The sequence below is a fragment of the Pagrus major genome, chromosome 4 (genome assembly GCF_040436345.1).
Source record: "Pagrus major chromosome 4, Pma_NU_1.0".
NCBI lineage: Eukaryota > Metazoa > Chordata > Actinopteri > Spariformes > Sparidae > Pagrus > Pagrus major.
In genome coordinates, this window is record NC_133218.1 from 29454339 (window position 1) to 29479358 (window position 25020).

General features: G+C 40.3%; 1 protein-coding gene across 2 annotated transcripts in view; it reads right to left on the reverse strand.

The window, feature by feature from the left end:
• esrrga (estrogen-related receptor gamma a) overlaps nt 1-421 on the reverse strand; it is a 59746-nt gene extending 59325 nt beyond the window's left edge. For both annotated transcript variants that reach the window (XM_073464630.1, XM_073464629.1), the window contains exon 1: nt 264-421. In XM_073464630.1, the coding sequence (XP_073320731.1) occupies nt 264-421 (158 nt within the window). The remainder of the gene's footprint in view (nt 1-263) is intronic.
• Between the last annotated feature and the right edge of the window lie 24599 nt (nt 422-25020).

The following is a 25020-nucleotide window of genomic DNA, read 5'->3' on the forward strand; positions in this document are numbered from 1 at the left end:
TCTGTGATAAATCATAGAGCTAAGTTGCCCCCTCTCAGTGCTATTTCTCTCTCTCTCTCTCTCACACACACACACACACACAGATTGACCACTAAAACACTGGCTTTTGATGTCTCAAAGTGCTTGCCTTTTCTTTTTCTTTCATCTGAACTTTATAGAGGTCAAGTGTGGCTCCAGTGTAAAACTGAACCAAACAGACTCATAGATTCCTTTTCTTTTACGTTTCTCTCTGTGTCTTTGGTCTTTTCGTCATTTCATCTTACCTGGGGTTGTAGAGGGCATGTGCGTCTCTCATGTGGTTGGCCTCTAGTGGATCGTAGCTCTGGTGCATCCTCCAGGCGCCAGCGCCGCATTTACTGTAGCTTGACTTGGAGTTATCTTCACTGCTGCTGTTCACCAATGGCCCCTTCGATAAGTTCATTCTGTAGGCAGGGGCATAGAGAGAGAAGGAGGGTTGAAAATACAGCAAGGTAGAAAAAAAGCTGCTGAGACATTGACTTTCAAGTGTAGACATCAATTGTTCAGGGACATTAAAATAGTGCAAATAACCTAAAAGGTCTTGACAAAGAGTGTCAGGAAATATTAAAAATCTTATTTTCTATTTCAACTGAAGAATAAAAATTACAGCATTACATAGCAAATAAAAACATTAACATCTCTAAAGAACAGTATTAAAGGCCAAAATTCAAAACATTTTAAATAAACAAATTTAACCTTTTTTTTTAAATGTGTTTTTTTTTTACAAGTGAGGACATAAATGGGATATTAAAATGAAGAAAAAAGGAATCAAAATATTCCAGAAAAACAAATGTTTCAACAATAAATGTAGTGTGAGGCAATGAATTGGATGAAAGTCATGTCACAAATGTTGTTGATGCACAAAACACACATTTATCAAACATACACTTGTGGCAAACAGCTACACTATATGCAGACAATTAAGTATACAACTACTGCACAGGGTGGCTAGAGACAGTCAGAAAAAAACACAGTCAGGTCTTGAGACATAGAGACAGAATGACGCACAGGCCGCCATGCTGAGAGCACCGACAAGCAGACAGACAGACAGCTGTCAGCTGGACAGACAGATGCACAGAGGACGGGTTGTGACTTTTAACCGGTACACAAGACTTTTGTCCTGTCTTAACACAATTCTGTCGAATACGTTTGTCTGTGCGCACATGCACTGGTGCAGGCGTCAGGCTGCTAATTGAAGCACACCCCGGCTGTGTTTAACGTCAGAGGACTTTTACCAGTTTTAGCCTCGGAGAAGGCTTTCAGACTGAGGGGAATATAAAAGTAAAAGCACCGGAGGAGGGGCCGCTATCCGTCAATCAAAACCAGCGCTGGCGTCAGGGGAGGAGCTGTTGCTGAGGTGATAAGGTCACAGCGGGCTACAGAATCAAAATCACCCATAGCAAAAAATAAATTAATTAAATAACACGGGGTGATAGAAAAAAGGGTTGTCTCTTCGAGCTGACGTCAAAGAGCACGAGAGAAGGCAGGGTCCGTAACAAAACTGGCTGGGTGGCCTACATTTAAACACAACTACCAGGGGAGAATGCAGCAGGGCTGCTGGGAAGAGAAGGAGGACAAAATCTTGAAAATACAGAAACCAAGTCAGACTGGGGAACAAATGTCAAAACACTGGTAATAAAGTGATCCTTCTAAATTAATGTAAAATACACAAGAGATGCCTGCTGGCAGCACTTGAGGCATTCCAGTGCTTTGTATTTTGAGCATTTGTATGTTTGTTGCATAATGACAGAGAGTTAAAATACTTATGCTTGCTTAGTCTAAAACAGGTCTATAAAGGGGAAAACAATTATTTATATTCAATGTTAAAACTTGGCGGAGCGGGTAGACAAATGTTATGTCATTCTTTGATGTTGGTTTTCAAAGATACTAAGTAATCTTTTCTCATCCAACATGTCAAACCAAACCATCTAGGAGCTCTTTAAGCCATGCAATGAGGCTAAATAGCTATGGAATAAAATAATCTTACTTTTTTTCAGTATGTTGTTATGGTTCTGTTAGATTTTTCCCGTACTTCCACATTCCTGTGTGTGTGTTGTCTCAGATGAAGTGTATCAGTAAACAGAGCAGGATGTTGCCATGTGTCCCAAACTGATAGACACATGTTTACCACACAAACACACACCACACAGACATTCGTGTCTGCGTGTATGAGCGATGTTGTCCCGCTGTGGGTTCCTGTTTAGGTGAGGGCCGCGCAGACAGACAGGTAGACAGACCAATCACTCGTCTGACAGCCATCCCTGCCTCCATCCACAGAGCTGCGTTGGCTCAGTGAGAGGTGGAGGGCCAGGCTGTGTAATATGTAGGTTTTAGTTCCACTCTGGTGAATAGGAGGAATCGATATCTCGCTGCTGCTGCTGCTGCTTCAAACACTTATTGGCTTTGGTTGCGGTGTCACAATGCTATATAGACAGGCAACACTTAATACTGCTTTTTTTTTATTGGAGAGAGTCCTGGTGTCACACCGAACTAAGGTACATGCCGTACCATGTACATGTGATGCTGTTGGTTCAAATCTCTGCATTTCTAGTCACGTTAAATAAACTGTTTATCCTTCTACAGGACAATGTAACAAATAAAGTACGTTTGTAGAGAGGAATAAAGACGAAGAGATTGAGCTGACACTTGAAGGGCTAAGTAACCTACTTATTTAGCTTAACATCTCCACAACTATCAACCATGAGACACAATTCTTGAAAGATACCCTGAATTCTGAGATAAATCACGTTAAGAATATTTTAGCTGAATGACAATTTCGCAAAAATCTGTCGAAGTCTGTCACTTGCATTAACCTCGCGACTCAAACTGTTAAGGATTACAAAGAGAGATTTTGTTTTATTACATTATACTTTATGGTAAGGTAATCGGATATTCTTCCCTGTCTATATCTTTTCCAGAAGATTAAATTTAAGCTAAAAGGCATCTTAAAATCAGCAGAAAATCATTTAAATCAGGTTTTATACACACATGGTATTGGTAGCATACTTAATATGAATAAAGCGGACATTAACACTTAACAAATTATTTTTTCTCTATCTGAATAGATTATTTAAAGGAACCTGTCATATTAAACATCCGAACCCTTAGAAGTACGGACATATAAACAAAAAAAATAGCTCAGGTCATAAATATTTATATAAGCGTACACAGTAAAAGGAGAGAATAAAGGGGAAGAGTATTAACCTGTGTGTTTCTAACGAACCTATTTCACACTCCTGTCAGTACATGTAAGCGGCACCACCACACACACACGTTCACATTGTGGATGTGTTTTTGTGTGTGTAAAAGTAGGGAGATCGTGGGTGTCTTTCTGATGCTCAGTGACTCGCTCATGTGTTGCTGGCCCATCTGTGAACAGAATGACCATGACACAGTATGTGTGTGTCTATGCATGTGTGTGTCTCTGTGTGTGTGTGACATGGTGATGCAGTGATTGATGAGACAGTTGCCATTCTTGCTAATGCAAAACGCACCTATCCCTGAAGGGAGCAAATGCCACAACACACACACACACACATACACGCAAACACACACATACACACACAGGGCTGCAACTGCCCTACCTAATTACCCCTGTAGTCAGGGCAGTGTGATGTCTTCCACTCACATATGCAATAAATATCCACAAACATGCCTAAACGTAGTTTCAAAAACAATCACAGGTGAGATATACACGTACAAACACTGATAAATGTTGTTCACTTTCTTGCATCTTAACAATAAAACTGAGGCTCTTGATTTTTTCAACACCAGGCTAAAAGATGGAAAAAGGTCTTTAGACAGTATATACACTGTTTGTTACTCCAGATAACTGTCATTTAATTGTTAAAAATGTAAATCAAAGCTCTGCATGAGTCTGACAACGACATGTAAACATTTGTGTGTGTGTGTCTGTGCGTGTCAGGAAAACCATAAAATGATCATGAGATAATCACAAATACTGAGTGCATAAATATGTTTATGTACAAACGTGTGTGACTATGATTCTCTCCGCTCCTCTGTACGTGCATCAGGGCAGGTGGGGTTCGACGCAGCCCTTTGTGTGTCTGAGTGGATGTGGATGTGTGTGCGTGTTAGCGTTAGCGACGGGAGCTGTTAGCGGGGCAGGCGGCAGATGGGCTGTCGGCCTTAATAGGGACTGAGCGGGTGCAGAAAGGTGACAGCTCCACGAGGGAGCAGTGTGTGGGGAGGGAGAGGAGGAGTGTGTGTGTGTGAGTGTGTGTGTGTGTGTGTGTGTGTGTGTGTGTGTGAGGTGGGGGGGGGTGAATGGTGAAGGAAAAAGGGGATAAAGGGGAAATGAATTATCTGCGGAGGTCAAGAAAAGTGCCGATCAGCTGCGTAGAGGAACGCAGCTCCTAAGGGCAGGAAGTGTTTATGATGTTTAATTTATGCAATATATACATTTGCATGTATATATATATTTGACCTTTTACCTGGTCATTTCTGTGTAAAGTTGCAACTTCCAAAAGTATCAATCATTTGTTAATACTGCACTATTTCTAAAATCACACAAATACGAAATAGAAATAAAATGAAAAATAATTGTTTGTGAATATGGAAAAGCTGCTGTCAACTTCAAACAACGCCACAGAAACCTGAAAAGCTTTGAAAACAGTGATAGAAGCTGTGGGCATTTCCGCACTTCTAAATATAAAAAGTGCTAGATCGCTTTCATCTCGTCAGATGTGTTATTTAATTTGTTTATGTTTATATTTTCTAAGGCCATATATTTTTCATTTAACTTCAAGCATATGAAAATGAACTGTGCGGCTGTTTTTTTTACAAAGTACATCTAATGTAAGCCCGCTCCTGCACAAACAGTTAGTTATAACACGCAATCAAAACACACAAAAATAACCACAGAATCTTTTTTTCTTTAATGGTCACACACGGACAGTGTTGCACATGATCACAACGATGTGCGTGAACATGTGACTAACATGTCCTCACAAATGTGCACAGTTCTGTCTCAAAGCTGAATTGAAAGAAAATTGGCTGGTCTGTATCTTCAGCAAATATTTTATAAACCTTTCCTTTTCCTCAAAAACACTATGGAATGTGACTGATTAAATAAACCTATAAATACATTTTAAAACATTCGTTTTACACAGAAGCACATATCAAATACAAATGTACTTGCATTAAGAGAGTAAGTTTCGCTTGTTTATCTGCTGTATAACATCAGTGACAACTTGAGACAGAGTGAGAAAGAAAAAAAGAGCAAAATCATCAATATGACATTAACGAAAGAAATTATGTTTTTCAGTCGCTACATGTTTCAATAAAATATATACTGCACCGCGCGTTCATGTTGAATATTTGCTGAATTACGGAGGAGAACTTGTGTAAAAAAATCTGTTAAAAGTTTGGGGACAATAAGCAGCTTTGGATATAAATCCTTTTAAAATTTCTCTTTTGTCACAAGAAATCAAGTGTATCTGAATCATAATTCTACGATTCAGAAAAGATCTGCTTTTGTTAAGCGCCCGCATATATGAATATAGAGTAAATTTAGCAAGGATGCATAAGTAGTGTTGGATACATATGTGTGATAATGAAGTTTATTCGTCATTTGCATTTGATAAAGTTGGTCAATTAAAGCAAAGGAGATGCTAAGACGAGAGACGGAAGAAGAAAAAGCGAGTGCAAAAAAAAAAAGAAAAACTAAAGAGAGAGGTGGGGTGGTGGGCTGGCCTGTCATTCTCTCCCCATCAGGCACACACATGAAGCATGATGGGAGGATGAGAGGAGGAATATTTCACTGTCAGTCGGAAGGCGGCATGGTCATTCATTTCTTTCTCTCTCTCTCAGTATATATTCACGTCCCTTTCTACTGTATCGTTTCCCTTTTGTCTTTTGTACAATGACAATTTAATCATACTGTACAAGGCCTGGGCTTGTAGAGGGGGAGAACTGTCCAACCAGCCAATCTATAGGGCTCTCCCCACGGACACTGAGAGAAACAGCACAACAGAAAAAGTGCAAAAGACAGACAAGACGTTTGAACCTGCATCATTCTCTCGATCCTCTTTAACTCATGCACACACGCTCCTGCGTACACACTCACACACACGGCACCTCTCCATCTAAATCTGTTCTATTGTGGTCCAGTCTCCGCTGTCTCCTCCCATTAGGAGTGAGGGGCAGCATCAGAAGCCCTGAGCACGACACGATGGGTGCGCACGCAAAACACACACACACACACACACATATACGTACACCGGTCTCCTGTTCTAAAGCGCGGCTCAATAGGTTACCCAGTGAACAGCTGAAATCACATTTTAGTGAATCCGTCTCTAAAAATAATAAAGCCACAGCAGTGACAAAAACAATCATAAAGGAGACATTAATTAAGAAAAGTCAATATTCCTTCAAATCAAACACGCAGATTCGTGAAAAGGCCCGTTCTAATCTGAAAGCTCTAATCTGCCCAGAAGCAAAGAAGACTCCCCTTCCTCCGCATCCCTCTAACCTACACTGCTCCATAAAGTGGAAACGTCATAAAAGTAGGCTTGAATGAGACAGGAAAGTCTGGACGTGGCAGTGAGAAGAGTAATTCTCAGTCAAAGCACAAATGATTTGATAGATTGTGATAATAGTAATAATAAATGAATGCACATTTTGATGTATGGATGGCAGAACATGAGGAATGAGCGGATGAGCGGCGTGAAGAGGGGGAAGGAAAAGAGATGAGAAGAGATGAGCGGCGTTGTCTCTCGCTATATATCACTCTCTCTCTTCTTTCAATCAGCGCTTTGGCATTCAATCACACTCTCTCTCTCACACACACACACGCATGCACACACACATGCGTTTAGCTTCACCGCCAGTGTGGTGTAATGGCTAATTGCAGTGAGTGTGTGTGTGTCACAGCTGGTACAGTCTCTCTTACTGCTCTTTCAACACATAAAGGCCGGCACTGACCCATGACACACACACACATAAACACACATAAACACACACACTGCACTGATGGATTGAGCATAAATCAGAGAAATTCACATCAAAGACACACAAATCTGTTTTTTGTGTGTGCATATGTACGTGTACGAATGTGTAATTGCATTTTTGACACAACTTGGTTACTTTTTAGCTGCAAATGCACAAAAGAAATGTGTGTGAGGGCGTGTGTGTGCGTGCATGTGTGCGTTCATGCGTACACGTGTGTCCAGCGGACCCCTAAGTGCTGGTGTCAGACAAAAGCAACCCCCCCCCCCCCACTTCCTTCCCACCTCTCGCTCTGTCTGTTTCTCTCATTGCATCTCTCTCTCTTTACGGGACTAAATTACCACTGGAATGCTCGGACCCTTCACATGAGAGAGAGGCCGCCGTGTATGCGTGAGTGTGTGTGTGTGTTTCTGTGTGTGCAGGCTTAGACAATGAAAAAACTGACAGACAACGAATGCCGTAGGGACAGACGGACAGGCAAACACACACAGAAAGAGAACAACACCTCCTCATACAGGCCACCAATAGGTCACACACGCACACACACACACTCAAAATAGGGGCTGGCAGACACAAACCCATGCATGACAACAAACAGATGCAAATGCACACACACACACACACACACAAACACACACACACACACACACACACACACACACACACACACACACACATACGCTGAGACACACACACACACGCACAGCCAACAAATCAGTGCGGCACATATTGACATGCTTTGACAGATGAATTAAGTAAATGATTTTATAAGGAGATTAAAAGGATTTTAATTTACGCAATCTCTCTATGGCCCCCCCGTCCCTCCCTCCAGTCTGCTTTACCTCTCCCTCTCTCTCTCTCCCTCCCTCTCTCTCTCTCTCTCTCTCTCTCTCTCATGGCCTGAGAAAAAGAGAGCACAAGAGACTGACGAAAGAAAAAGGAAGGGAATAATAAGATAAATGTTCTTAAATTTAGATGGGAAGAAAAGAAAGTTTTTCTTTTCATGCTCAATAATCCTATAGATGTTGATCTTTTCTTCACCACAGTTTTAAACAACAGCAGAGGCACATTATCATCACGACTGAAAAACGACTACAAAATTATGACAAAGCTGTATTATTAAGGTTTTACTTAAAAAATAGTTTTGAGCAGAACATTCTCCCTTTAAGATTCAAGAATCATTCTATCTAAATTACACTATGTCACAAGGACAATCTGAAAAAATCTGTCATTATGAAATCTTTAAGGTCAAGATATTGCTCCAAAAATGAAGTGAAACACTGGAATTTGTCTGTTAAAACTGCCTTCATTGCTGCTTTTGCAAAATAAGATTCAACACTCTGGGACTTGCAGGCGGAAAATTGAGCGACATCATGTGCACCGGATTAATCATTAAATCTGTTCAAATAGCTAATAATTATCACCTTAAGTAAATTATTTTGTTTAGATTTTTCTGGCATGTATGAATTTAGTGTGACAGATTTAAAATGTTCACAAAAGACACTCTTTGATGGAGTGGAATTTCAAACGTGCACCAAGCTGTTTCTCATTCAGACTTCATTGGATTTAACAGAAATTTTGATTTTCACTCACAATCACAAACAATTTATTTGCTTAACATTTCCATACAAAAAAAATAATTTGAATCTAGACAAAAATCACAATTTAAGATAATTCAGACAATCATTTATGCTGACTTGTGTTTCTCTTCGTCTCTAACACTGCAAACGTTTGATTGAACGGCCGCTGTGCAATTCTCACCACCCGTCTCCTTCACACCCACTGACAAAACCCACCAAATTCACTAAAGTAACTGTAGGAAATATATCTTAATGATATGCAAATGGTATGTATATGGTGGCATGAGGGGAATGCAATTATGTTAACAGCTTAAGCGGTACTTGTTGTTATTATTATTATTATCGGTATGATCATCATTATCCCTAATATTTTAATTAGTCTAGGAAAGCAGCGCCTGAGAGCAAAGGAGACGAAGCCGGAGCAGAGACAAGAGAACGGTGGATAGATGGATGGATGACTGGATGGATGGATGATCGGAACGGACAGACGGACAGATACAAGACCAGAGGGTTTTCTAAAATATGTGAGTGCGGACGCAGTTTACTTGCACTCGCAGAAACACACGCAGATAAAGCAGAACATTCTACTGATAAGTCTAACGGTCAGTATATTTGTGCTTGATTTCTAATCACAGCTCTAACGCTGTACACTTCTTCACCCATTTTGGACAAAAACCTGGCCAGAAGTGATCACTTTTCTTTTCTGCTTCACCATGAAAAACCAGAGTCTAGTGGTTGGTCCTTAAAATACACCACACTGTTTTGCAGTTGAAAACGCACAGACTCTGTTCAGATACAGTGTACAGTACAGGGTTGAGTCCTTACAATCACAAATGTACTAAGTGCAGACTTTGCTCTGGACATTCAGTGATTTGATCTACAAAAGGCAATCAGCATGCTCAATATGAAAGGTTGTTCTAAAGTCTTCAAACCCTCAAAGTCACCAAAAGCGTGTGTTTACTTTAAAATCATTATGGTTCAATGAGCATAAGGTGGAAAAAGGAATCCCTCAAGCATTTGAAAATATTTGTTATTTGTTGCACATTGAATAATAACTGAAACAAACTATCAAAAATGTGTTTCTAAAAATGATGAAAGACAAGTTCAGTGATAAAGGAATTGTTATTATTTCACCAGCTGCGACTTAAAATGTTGCTCCCTATTCCACATACTGTGTAGATGAGAGGGTGTCTGCAAAACACGCATGCACGTACACAGACACACACACACACACACACACACTGATATATACTAATTTAAAGGTGAGGCAGCTTCAAAGCACACAAAAAATGCCAGTTTTCTTCAAAAATGTCAATAATGTCATGTTTGGGAAACACATCATTGTTTCATCCTGCATGGGCTTCAGCTTTGACTTTCCCCTTTCAGTTCTCTACCTCCGACTTTCTACCGTAAAGACACTTTAACTGAGGCTGTGATCCACTATAACTCATTTTTATCTATTTACTTTAAAGCCATGGTTATTTAGAACAAAATTAATATGCACATGTATTTTTATTTCTTTACAGATTTACAATAAAATCCTAGAATTAATCAATGGCAAAGCAAATCTGACAGTATCAGAGCCATTGTTGGATTTATACCTACGTACAGTCTAGTCACAGAATTACACTCATCACTTCAGATAAATCCAGGTTTTACTTTGTAATGTCTGAAAAAGGAAAACTTGTGTGTGTCCTGGTATATTTACCACACTTTAATCTATGAGTTCATCTATCCTAATGTGCATTTTCATATAACACACCTTGTATTGTATGCGCACAAAAAACACACACACACACACGAACACACACTGCTGTCCGTTCCGGCAATCAGTTAATCTGCATTTTGAACAGTGTCTTCAACACCTAAAAGAGCAATGCGTTGGCGAAAGGAACAGCTCGGCGGCACTCGCTGATGTGTGTGTGTGGGTGTGCGTGTGTGTGTAACTGTCTCTAATTCCTGTGCGGGGCCACACGCTGAGTTGCCCGTCTGAAATTCTACCTCCTCTGGCATTTAAGAGCGCAGCTCTCCCCCTTTCCTCCTCCCTCCTCTCTTATGGGCCCTTCTCCTCCCGTCTCCCCACGTTATTCCTGTAACCTCAATGCCCTGTTACCTTGCTGATTCCCTGCCTGGACGAACACGCACAGAAAACATACGTGCACAGGCATAAACACATGCAAAGACATACACACATGTCGACATGAGTTGCTGTTTTGTCCCGAGAACAATTTGACTTAAAGTAAAAGAATGTCTGAAAAACTGAGAAAGTGAAGGAGAAACTGTGTTTCTATGTCATTAACGAGTGTGTCTATGTGTGTGTGTGCAGGTGTGTTTTGTGTGTGTGTCTGTGGCAGTGTGTGCAAGTGTGTTTGTGTGGATGTCTCGCTCCCAGGTGAAGGGACAGAAATTCCGCTCCTCTACCCACTGAGTAAGAGCTGCTGTCCGGGTACTGCAGCCACACACACACACACACACTCACACACACAAACAGTGAACGCGTGCTACCTGACAGCAGAAACAACCTTGACATGGTGCCGGCCACCTCTGCTGCATACCAGCACATACACACACAAACACTTACACAAACACTTACACACACATACCCATACACAGTGAATGACAATGACAAGTTGAATGATGAATAAAAGGATAAGATTTAAAGGAAAAATTTACCTACTCTTGTTCAGAGTGCATTAAAAAACACTCAGATAACGGGTGTCCTACCGAATCCATCGGCGATACCGGGTCATTGTCATGTCAACCTCCTCCAGAGAAAAAAAAAGAAAACAGGAAAATTCAAAAAAATCAAAGTTTTTATATCTCTCCTCTCTCTCCTCCTCTTCTTTCTCCGGTCTTCCTCTCTCTCGGTCCTTCCTTCCGCTTGGAGGGAGCAATACAATTACCAGGCTCTGCGCTGCCTGCACTGATCGGCTCTGCGCGTGTGTGGATGTGAGGGAGCGTGTGTGTGTGCGCGCTGTGTGTAGATGTGAGAGCCAGGGAGAGGGGGCTATAGGTACACACACAGCCAGCCGGCCAGGCAGTTGGGACGGAAAGCTGTGCCGCTGTCCTAATCAACGACTTAAAGCCCCGATAGCAGCTCATGAATATTAAGCAGCATTTTGCATATGCAGTCCCTCAGGCCCCGGTTCTGCTGTGATTGGTGGATACTTGACCAATGGCTGCGGGCAGGGGCGGAGTAAGGGGTGGAGACAAGGAGGGGATAGCGAGAGAGAGAGGGAGAAAAGCAGGTGGAGAGGGAGGGATCAGACAAAGAGCGATAGAGGGGAAGAGAGAGGGAGGGAGGAAGGAAAGGAGGGAGCGGAGAGGAGAAAAAGACAGGTGAGGGAAAGATTTAAAGCAAGACATCCTGCTCTACTCCTTTCTTTTATTCTTTGTCTCTTTATCAGTCAATCTTTCTGTTCCTGTCTCTCAGACCAAGTCATTCTCAAAAGTCTCTCTCCACTGCTCTCTGTTTTTCTCATTTCCAGCAAAAAAAACCAACAATGTTAAGAAAAGACAAAATGTAAAAACACATTGTCTTTCTTTGTTCTTGTTGTTTCTTTGTTTGTTAAAAACACTTTTAGAATAAAAGTGAAAAACATCTGAGTTACACCATGTTTTGACGCATTTCATGTCGAAATCACGGATTTGTGTCAGCTCAGCTGCAAAACACTAAATTGACCTCATCAAATCCAGAGAATTGCAAGATCAAAGGAAAAAGTGTAAGCTTGACCCTAAACCCTAAGCCTAAATAATGTGTCACACTGCAAACACCCACCCACACACCCACACACAGTACAGCAGAGCCCATCATAGCTCAGCAGTAAAATACAGGATTATGGCAATTCCAAGGCCTTGTCCTTTGTTGTGGAATGATTTGGGAATGATTGGGACAAGGTTTCCCCTGCTGCTTGCTGTTTTGTTGAGCTCCCTGCCATCTCGGCACCAGCAGGCTGTATATTCCCGGTATTTCCAGTGTATCTAACAACTTGGAATCTGTGCGAGAGGGATTCTCCTGGAGAATTAGCTCACCGCTCCTCAGTCTCAGTGAGAGGAGGAAACTGAGAAAAGGGAACATGAGGAGAGAGGGAAGGCTCTTTTCTCTAAAAAGGGAAGTGGGAATCCTACAGGGAGCCTCAGATCTGCTCCGCCACAAAGATGCACTCTCTCTCTCTCTCTCTTTCTTTCTTTCTTTCATTCATTCATCCCTTCTTTCTTTCCAACATTTTCCTGTTGTCATTCTGACTTTTCCAAGATTCGCATACCCCTGCACACAGGATGGTGGGGGTAAGAGAGGAGTGTGGAGGAGAGAAGGAGATAGAGAGAAAGAAATCAGAGGGGTGGAAAGGGGGGATGCAAAGATGAAAGAGAGTGCTTGTGATTAGCAGCTTTGGAAGAGAACAGATAATAAAACATTTCCTGAAACCAATCTCTGCTTTGATGTACATGTGTGTTTGTGTGTGTGTGTGTGTGTGTGTGGCATCACTAACTACAACCTCTCTCTTACACACACATTCACAAACACAGAGTTTAAACAGTGAGTCTAACACCTCAGCTTTGTTGGTTGACAGCAGAACATCTATTTTTTACTGTACTGAAACACTTTTTCTCTCAGCACACAGGACAAAGTGACGATGTGAAGACTGGAGTTGTATGCTGATAAAGCATCTGTGTGGAGCTACATGGAAACTGAAAAGGCTCTACTAAAAGCTACACATACCTTACACTGTGGATAAGGATGTGAGGATATGACTGAAACTTGCTTTAGCTTCAGGCAGAATCAGGTTTTTGTCTGATTTTCAAACATTCACTGACACATGCTGCTTGCACATGCGTACATTTGCCATTGCCACAGAGGTCCATGTTTTTAAATGCATGTATAAACAGATGTATGAGGTCCATGTACACAAGCAACACACACACACACTCTCTCTCTCTCACACACACACACACACACACACACACACACACACACACACACATAGAGTTATGATGTATCCAGGGGCTTATAAGCATCGACAAAGATGAGTGTGAATCAATGCTGCCGTCACTACTGGGCAAACAAATCCTTTACCAAAACCTCTGCCTCTGAAACACACACACACACACATTCACACACAAATAGGTACAAACGTAAACATAAACATATATCCTCTCTTTATCTGCGTTGAAAGATTAATAAATAAATACTAATATAAGAAATCGGTTTGTGGGAAATTCATTTTGCACAAACAACTGCAATCAGAATGTCTAAGTGAAACAATGAGAGGAGAAAAAGTCTGGAGCTGCAGAAGAAATGTGAATATAAATGCACACATCTCTGAGCAGCACTACAAACAGAAACATTTGAAAAACCAGAGATTTGACTCACGCAAAGATGAATGAAACAGTCCGTTTGTGATGAACTGGTCGTGTTCATGGAGGCACATTTCTTTGTTGCAGTTTACTTTAGAAAATATTCAATGACACTTTTCTCAGCACAGTTCCACATTCTGTAATTTATGCATTTATGCAGTTTGTGGACACTGATGGTTAGTTTTAGTACAAACATCACTGTGTTTGATATAAAAAGCATAAGAATGAAATCTAAGAATCAGGTTTCCCTCCGCATATGTGCAGTGAGTGATGCTTTAAAAAGTGTTTGTCTATTATGTAAATAAGGTAAAATTGTTATGGTGAGACTGTCTTTAGCACACACACACACAGAATCATAAACAGTGTGTTTGCTAAAATTTTGCAACACACGTATGTTACACATATGTTCCTGAAGCTTCTGTATATTCTATTTGAAATCTATTGATATTGTCACAGAATTTCCGTGATTTTAGTTGGACCCTAAAACGACCTTAATGCCTTCGGCCTCGCTTCTCTTCTCCCTCCCTGACCCCCATCCCCACTCACCCCACCCCCCTAACTATTGATTGGTTCTCAGTCAGTGTGTATGTTGACAGTGACCCCTTTAGGCCACTTCTCTCTCTCGCTGGACAAACCCTGCTGCCACGCAAACCTCTTAATCACAGGCTGTCGGGGAAATACCTGTCTGTTCATGTGTATGTTGGCCCCCTTGCATTCCCATGATTTCTACAACACTGTGAATAAAATACATAGTAAATAATATTTATAACATCCAACCCAGTCAAAATGCAGAATACAATCATAATTAATAATCATGTGTGTATGTGTGTGTGTGTGTGAATGGGCTTGTTTGCATCATCGCCACAGTTTTTATTCAGTTACTATGTGATTGCTATTGCACTTGTCTTTTGTCTGTGATGTGCGTGTGTGTGTGCGTATGTGAGTGTGCGTGTGTGTGTTTTGACCCTGTGGTGGCCTGTTGACATCTGTGGAGAATTATCCATTGCAACTCTCACTGATATCAATCACACCACTCGATAGGCCGCAGCAAGTTCATTCAGGGCAGTGTGTGTGTGTGTGAATATATGTGTGTGAGTGTCTGTGCTGGACAAAACAGTCTTTAACAAATTCAAGAGGCGGTCACTTAAGCAGCTGACCTCAGGCCACCCATCGACACATGCGTGGCAGTCATACACACATCACTATCCTGAGGCAAACAAAGCTCCTCTACTGATAAGCAAACATATGACTTTTGTGTTGACAATTAAGCACTTGTTTTGTATTATTTGCCATTTAGTGCTAATTCATTTAATTACCACAACTAATGGCACAAACCTGTTATAATCTGAACTAGAAATCAAAAATGGAACAAAAGTGAAAGTGCCTTTTTTGTTTTTTAAACAAAACACACACAACAAACTGAACTTTACTCCTGGAAAGGGAAGGAGAGCTGCCGGCAGCAGAAGAGGAGAGAGACAGAGAGCATGAGAGATTGTAGTTCTCTACTAGCCAACAGAGGGAGCTATGGGCTCTGGTCAGTTTACTGCCAACTGCAGCACGGAGACTTACTAGTTGTGTGTGTGCATGAGTGTGTGTTTATCCATATAGCATGCAAGATTTAATCATCGTAAATTAAAAAATCATACGAATAATAAAAATTCATATATAACATCCAATTACATGGAAGAACCACAAATCCTCTCTGTCTCTCTGTCACACACACACCCACGGTGGGACACTAAACACACATGCACACAAGCGCGCACACACACACACACACACACACACACACACACACACACACACACACACACACACACACAGTTACATTGCCAGCAGGGACGGGAGGGATGAAGCTTAGTTATCTGATAGCTCTGTCAGCAGGTACAGCAGAACACAATGTGGAAATGGCCAATTTGACCACAGACCCCCTGCCCAGCCCTCCAACCAGCAACCCACTGAACAACCCAGAAAGAGAAAAAAGCTAAAAAGAGAGAGAGGGAGAATTAGACAGTGTTTGTGTGTGTGTAAGAGAGCGAGCAAGACATATCAAGAGTCTTGAAGGAAAGAAGGAAAAAGTGAGACTTGAAAAGACATCTCTGTCACCAAACTGTCAGTCGCAAGGTGTTGTTAGATAAAGACCACACTTTAGCAGCAGTTAATTTCAGTGAGTGAGTGAGTGAGTGAGTGAGTGAGTGCTATGTTTTTTTTGTTGATATATTTTTTCAAATTTTGTTAAAGGTGAAACTTAATTGATCTTGTGAGGAAAATCTGGTTGTTACAGCAGCAGAAAGTGAATAAACATAAAAACACAACAGAAACAACACTAAATTGCCATTTCAGAAATGACCAAGGAAGTACCAACTAAAAATGTCTCGACCTTGAAAGACCTTGACCTTGAAGTGTGTTTGCAGGTCTTTGGGAGTACTACTGCATATGTGAAATATGCATATGCTCACACAATAAGTAGCTATATTGCATCTGAATTGAGATTCACAGTGACAGTGACACATGCACAAAGGCATGGGGCTGTTGTATTGCTTTGCAGAACAGATGCATAGACGGTAAATGAGCAGGTGCACAGATGGAAACATTCACTTTGGTCAAATAACAAACAAGGCTCACACCAACACACCTACATAGATCACATGCTGGTTAAATGCATGAATGGTGGATAAATCAATAAAGATTACCTTTTGAGATGTCATGGCTTTGGTGACTACACTACACTTACATGTGTATGAGTGGGGTGGGTGGGTGGGGTGGGGGGGGGGGGGGGGGTAGTGTGTGTGTGTGTGTGTGTGTCCCATCCAGGCATCTCCAGGGAGAGAAGGGGCAGTGATGGTGATCAAGGCCAAGGAGAGAACACCAGCTGCTGCGAAAAGCTGCTGGGTTTAGGGGGCTTTCTTGAGCCTGTCACCAAAACTCTGTAACCTTTGGAGGAATGTGCGTGGAAGTTACACACACGTGCATAACACACAGAAACTTACTCAATCACACATCAACAATTAAGTCTCATTCTAAGACATACTGCATACGCTGCAGTGTAACAGATTTGTGTGGCATTTTTATGCATTTTTAGAGAGTCAAACAAAGATGATAAATACATTTAAACATTACTTAACCCCACAAATGGCCACACACACACACACACACACACACACACACACACACACACACACACACACAAACACATGTGCACTCAGATACACATGCTTATAATCTTAGGGGATGTATGTTGTGATTTCTTTAGAACAGAGAGACATGTGACAGCCCTGCTATTCCATTCAAAGGTCAGGCAGGATTCACAGCTAGGAAGACAGAGGTGTGTGTGACAGAGAGAGATACAGACAGATACTATACAGAGAGAGAGAGGGAGAGGAAGGGGGAGAGAGAGAGAAAGAGAGAGAGAGGGGGGAGAGAGATGTGTGTATAATAAGGTGACAAAAAGGAGGTGAGAAAGAGAGTCACATGGAGAAGGTGACCTTAGCATTTATAAAAAGAGATCATTAACCTCGACTAAACTTTCACATGCTTTCACTATTTGACTGTTACATGTAAATGCATTTGGACCTTCACATTGGCATCGATACATATATGCACCTCAAGCTTCCTTCTTACAAAAAATATGTTTACAGGCGAGCATATATTCTATAGTATTTTAGTTAAAAATGAGATTTAGTTCAACCTGCATCAAGTTCAATTGATTACAAAAAGGACAGATTTTTTTTTCAGACAGAAATACACACACCCTCTCTCTATCATACACACTAGGTCACTTACGGTCACCATCCTGTCTGTGGTCAGATTGAAGGTTGGCTGGACCGCACCTCATCAAAGAGTGAAAGGAGTGACCTCATCAAGCAGGGACAGGGAAAAGGGGAAGGCTTTGGGCTGGACTGGGGTGTAACCTCATCAAACGTGGACAGACAGGGCAGACATGATAGATGTCAACACTGAAGATGTGTGTTAGTGTGTCTGTGTGTGTGCACATCATTTCCATTCAGTCTATGTTCATGTTCAGTGCTGCGGCCACATACTGTGTCTGCACACAGAAACACATATGGATGAGACTTCCACTCCCACTTCTGCTCTACACCCAAGACATCAAAGACACATGAGGCAGGGCTTCAACTAATGATTATTTTAATTATCCATTAATCTGGCAATTGTTTTCACAATGAATCATTTATTCTATAAAATGTGAAAAGAATTGTGAAAAATTCTCATCACAATTTCCCAGAGCCTAAAGTGATGTCTTTGAATTGCCTCTTTTGATCAACCCACAGTCCAAAACACAGAGACTCTTCATTTACTGTCATAAATGAGCATCAAGCAAAGTATCAAATTCTTACATTTAAGACGCTGGAACCAGCAAATGTATGACATTTTTGCTGAAGAGATGACTGATATGATTATTTGATTATTAAATTATTGGACATCAATGTTTTTGCATAGACTAAGTGATTAATGTGATTAATCCTTGCAGCTCTACTGTCTACAAGATGTAGTAGGGTTGGGCCAATAGACGACGACATCGTCCATCGCCTGACAGTCATTATCGTCTGAGCCCTGTACCATCGTAACATCGGGATTTAAAAGGCCCCCCACTATAAAGCACAAAGAAGTAGTCTGTCCCCTCAGAGTTGCCGTAAGGCAAGAGTTGTTGGCAGAAGTTACAGACCTGTGGGGCAGGACAAAGACTTTTAAAAGCCAGTACGGGTATGTATGTTGGTGGTGCCGGGAGAGTCTCACTGGGGACAATGTCATATGCCAATTCGTTGGGCATCGCCCGACCCTTGTGTGCATCAATCCACCCGTTTTTGAGCATATTTGTTATTTCTTTGGTAAAAAAATTGAAGATTGCAATTCAGGAAGTTGTTGGACACTAGTGGAAAACTGGCTGAATTGATAAAGATGTTGTGAAGGGGGCCAACAGACAGATTTATAGAGAGAACGACAATGGATAGTATGTTTGGGTATTTAACAATAAACGCAAACATATTTTTAATAATTTTATCACCAGAGCACTATTTTCTTACATTCTCTTGACCCTATGAACCTCACAGCTACCACCACCTACTTTTTTTTCTCCTTCCCTCCCTCCCTCTCATCCTCAGGTTTTGATATATTCCCAGGGATAAATTAGAACCAGGATGTAATTATATACAGAGTGAGTTTTGCCTGGGTACGAAAGCACTGTGTGTGTGTGTGTGTGTGTGTGTGTGTGTGCGTGTGTTTGTATCCGTCTCTCTTCCTGTGTGTCTGTGTAAAGCAGTGTTTTGTATTGAAATAGGTGACTTCGGAGAGGTGCGCTCCTTTAATTACGCCGCTCTCAAACAGAACATGAGTGGGCTATTCCACTGGGATTAGTCGTCTCTCAATGCTGTCTCTTTGTTAACGCAACACACATAACACACACGCATACTCAGACACAAATGTATGCCTGCCAAAAAAGCCCCTCTCTCCAATAGTTCAACACTCAATTTATTCAAACTGAGGTGCAAGCCAAGTGAATAATTCCACTACTAATAAAGACGGTAAGAGAGAGTGTGCGTACTGAGGAGATGAAGGGGGAAAAGGGATAAAACAGCAAAGGGGGAAGAGGGGGGAGTACAGGGTTGAGAGGAGAGGTAAGCCTACAGACAAAATTTGATTTTCAAGGACAACAAAATGTGAAGTCTAACCTCAACATCAATTACCAGTTTCAAATTGGTGAGCATAGATATTTGATCTGTATCAGTTGTGTTTGCATGTGTAGGTTACAAATATGAATTTAACAGTCAGTAGGTCAAAGTTAAATAGACAAAAAATAAAATAAAGCATATGTAAATACATAGTACAGAAATACTATACTTGAGGTGACCGAGTTTGTCCACCAGAGAAAAAGTTTGATTTTGAAATGTCCCACTTTAAAAAACTTAAATCAATTCTTTAACAAACAATTTAGGGATTACAAAAATGATCTCCACACATGGTCCATTGGTAGCTGTTCAAACATCTTCCTCAGCAGATGGGGTTTGCCCAGTTGTCAATGGTCTTGATATTAAAATTGCTATCATGTAAACACTTCTCAAATAGTGAAGTAATTTCTAAATGCATTGCTATTTTATTTTATGTAAGGAGAAAACCAAAGGTCAATGGTGATACATCAGAAATATATATTTAGCCTCCAAGCATTTGAGCAGGTGGAATATAGTAGTAGTGAAAGTGTTTCCGATGAAACTGACTAATCTTGAAACTATCAGCTAAGTTTTTAATCTGTTCAGTGTGCTACTGCTGACAAGCTAATAAACTACCAGGTCTGCAAACTGAAATTAGCAGTGCACCAAATGTACAGCTAAAGTGTAAAAGAAGCCATGTTTCCATGCTAGTAGACTAAAATGAGACATTAGCTAAAGAGATAAACTGGGTTGTATTTCAAAGTGAAGGGTTATTTTTGTGTTGTGTCTAAACCTGCTGTCTGCGTACTAATCATAATCACAGTTGACCGATAATAAAATGGTGACAGTTACTGTTATAAAATTTCAGATTTGTATTTGAATTTCTCTGTGAGAGAACCCACAGCAACAAAAGCCTAGTTATCCAATCATTAAGGCACAAAGACAAACCTCAGTCTCACTCTAAAGTACACCTCAAAACTATTAAAATCACAAACAAGCACATGGACACATATTTTCCTTGATGTAAGAAGAACATGATAACAAATTCGGTTAAACGCTCAATTAACATAAAACTCCAAATCTTCACCAACTGGCAAATCCCCTCATAACAGAAACCTACAGAAGGTGAACAGTAAAAATGTCTTTCTTCCTATTTCAGTCTTTTGATCCTTAATTGATAACCGAAACACAGAGCCAAAAAAAGTTGTCAGGTCAAGTTGTGACCTGTTGGACTGAAGTCAGCATGGTGAAGTGTAAAAATATGGTCAGAAGAGGCAGCGTAAATAAGACGTAGATTAGAAAAGAACAAAACCAAATGTTTGTATGTATAGGCCAGCTTAACACATAATTATAAATAAGTAGGCTTATAAAAACACAAATGTGAAATCAATCGTTTAAATCACTTCAGTAGCACACAAGTGAAGAAACAGTTATTGTTGTGGATATTGTTCAGGAAGAATTTGACATGACAAAGATTTTGGAAGGATTGTTTTACCTAACTGGAACAAAATTAACATTCCGATGAATTGCCATGTTTTCTCAACACTTTTTGAGGTATAACAGTAGTCCTTATCTCCGGGGACAATTTTACAAATTCGGCTGAACCATTGTGAACCGCAGTTGCTTTATTTTAACTTCAAGCTGATAAAATAAGTGAATTTGTTATAAGAGATGGATGATGTTATTGCATCCAAAGAGTAAAAGGGAACTACAATAATCTACACTGCAAGATACACAGAACATAAACACACTCCACTTCATCTGTGTCTGTGTCTAATGACGTGTGTGAGTAATTACTTTAAAGCCAATGTGAGCGGGTGTTTAAGTGTCTGTGCTCATGTATGTTTTTATCTGGGCCTTTGTCTATGTCTGTGCCTGCAATGAGTGTGTTTAATGGTGTGTGTGGAAATAATCACTTAATCGTCGCACTGAATCCATTTGAGAAGTGTGTGTATGTGTGAGCATGTCTTGGTCGTATGTTTTCACTGTAAAATAAGCCAAAAGACTCAGACGTGAGTGAAAACATCTGGAGGAAGAAAGGGAGATAAAAAAGTGAGAATGATTGAAAGGAGGAAGGGAAGAGAGGGTTAAAGTGGAAGAAAGGAGAAAGGGAAAGAAAAAACAGGTAGAAAGAAAGACCTCTACCCTTTATCTCTCTCTCTAATTCTCCACAATAACCCTTCCTTCCAATGTTGCTCTCCAAACCGTCGACCTGTGAATTTATAGTTGGCCCAATGATTGCTTCCCGGGCCATGATGGCTGTAAATTGCTTTGCCATTTGGTAAATGTTGGCAGTTAGAAGGTATACAAGTAATTATTTCCGCTTGTGCTGATTGAGACATAATTCCAAGACGAGGCCCTGGAAAAATGACAGCATTTCGAAACAACTCTGTTTTAATTTCCCAGCATTCCTAATTAGAATCTGTATGAACACGGGGAGTTTTTTATGTGGTTTCCTCCAATGGGGCCAGAAATAATTAAACTGTCAAGGGGAAATAAATACGTATAAACAAGGCATAATTTTTACAGCGTGCAGCACCTTGTCAGGCCATGACTTTTTGTGAAGAGAAACAATGGGGGGAACAATGCAGGGGCATAGAGGACACACTGAAAGCACACACACAGACACATGCATACGCACACACGCACGCACACACACACACACACACACACACGCAGCAAAACACATACAATATCTTTAAATAGAGACCTACTCTTATGGATCATAGCTTCACTAAAGGACTTAACATATTAGTCCCACTTTCATCTTTGAATATACCTCTGTCATTCTGGGGTTTCTGTTTTAAAGTTCAGGTACTACTAATGTAAGATGATTATTAGGTCCTTTAATCACATTTTGGGAATTAGATGGAAATATTCAAATGATCACAGGTGCCAATCAATAAAGGAAAACTATGTTTTTTGCAATCAATCATAACTAATTAAAATAATGGCCAGAGCCATCGGTTGTGATAGCACTCAAAACAGTGCTACAGGGCAAAAAACACGTGATGAGATGATGATCGAGGTTGTAAACAAGTCTTCACCTTAGGCACATTATGTAGACCACATTACTTTGAAGTAAAACTTTAGTAACCATTCCCTTAATAAATAACAGGGGTGGGCATTCTCATGGTTGTAGATTGTTAGCGATTTTGAAGGCCTTGACAATCTAATTTTCAGGTGAATCATAGAGATCATAACATGTAATGTCCTCTAACTTCTGTTTCAAAACTTGACATTACCTAATTGATCAGCAGATCTGCACTACATTAACAAACCAATGGAGTGATGTAGCCAACTAAGACCTGAATACAAAAAAGTTGGGATGCTGTGTAAAACATAAATATAACAGAATGTGATCATTTGCTGATCCTTTTCGACATGTACCTAATGGATAACAGTACATTAAGTTTTTAATTTTTGTAAATATGTGCTGATTGAATTTGAATGCGTCCCAACTTTTTGGGAATGGGGCTGTAGATGGCTATGCTGATTGGACGAAATTATTTCAAGTGGTGCTTCCTTGGATTGCCTATTGTAAACAATTCAAGGTGAAATGTAGCTAGCAGAATGGCGGATGAGGAGCATGAGCCAACAAGTACTATCTTTAATGCAATATTATATGTTTTAATGGCAGGAATTGAGAAATTCATATGCTATTTCAAGTCTGACTACAGTCTACAGGAACTTTTTAAGATAAAAAGAATACAATTAAGATTGATAATTGTGATTAAATATATCCAGAGATACAGAGTTAGTTTTTTGGCTAGATCACCCACCTCTTATGAAAAAGGAATAATTTCTCATTACACAGGAAGACTGTGGATGATGGAAGTTTACAAAAAAAGGTTGGGTTGTTTTGCTGATGTTGCCATGTTTTCATATCACAGCAATTTTTTTCATGAGTACAATCAACCTCGCCTGCTGCCACCAAGACCCTGGCCCCAATTATTTGACAAATATGGATGGATGGATTGATGTGTATGTAGGGTGATAATTATTGTATGTCATTTTTGTTATTTAATTAATATGTATTATTCCCATTGTTTAGCAACCTGGAGCAAATTGGCCAGGCAGCATTTATTAATTTGTCATTTTACAGGCCATGAACTAATTATTGTATCATTGGAACAAAAGACAAACCCATATTGCACACCAACATTGCAGCAAAAGTCTCACAGTTGAATTACAGTATGGTTTTGTGAGTCACCCTGCCAATCCTTGAGAAGCAGCAACACTGGGTGGATTATAGGCTGTGTATCTCTTGTGCAGGCTCAGAGTGAGCTCACACTGATAGGGAGCGCTAATGGAGATGCATTCGAACTAGAGTTACTCAATTACAATCTGACATCAGCTTGTAGACCCCAGCATTGGCTGAACACACACACACACACACACACACACACACACACACACACACACACACACACACACACACACACACGCAGTAAGCAGTTAACACACTACAGCCTAAATGAATCTCGTAACACAGCAGATATCACAGGCTTCATCAGGCTCTCAATGAAAGTGGTATCAGACACAAAGTGTATATTCTGGTGTTACCTGGTAATTCCATTTACTACCAAGCGTTTAGCTGACATTTTTATCTCGTGTGTGGAACAATAAATTGTACAAATTGCTTAAAATCCTTTTTTTTTTTTTTTTTTTGCCACCACACAAGAAACCAGCTTAAACACGTCTAAGAGGCCCCACACCAGCAAATGTATGGTTGCCTGTACAGGCTGATGATTAGAGATGTGCTGAATGGTTTTTTTGTTTTGTTTTGTTTTTTTTTTTACATTTGACCACCAAACCAAATACAGGCACACAGTATGATCTTTTTTTGTTTTTAACAACTTAAACTGGCAAATGTTCTACTTCAACGTATCAGTATGAAGTAATGTTGATTGTACAAATGTAATGGATATAGAATAATGAAACCATCTGTGTTTACACTGGTTCCCTATAAACCATGCTATCACTATACAATTTTGTCTGCCACTGGGCATGTGGTCACCCGGTAAAAGGAAGCTTAATTGCCGATCCATTTCTATTATAGACTAAAAGACTCTGAGGAAAATAGAAAAAAATCCAGTCTTCTTTGCAACAGCTGCACCAACAATAATACCACTTGGAAACCCTGGGGGGCAAAAAATTGTCACTTGTCATTGCCACTTTGAGTAATTTACTTTAATAGTGTTTGAGCCAAAATAAAGTTTTTGTTTTTGTTGTTATGTACCGTAACTCTAATTTATGGTGTCATTAGATTGCTACTAGACTGCTCCATTAATACAGGTGTATGCCGTGCTTTATAAAAACTGATTTTATGATCAAAGTTTGTACGAACTGATGTTGTTAAATTCCTCTGTTTATTTAATTTGGAGTAATAAAATCAAAGGGACTTTTCTGCTTATACAGTAACATCCACTATT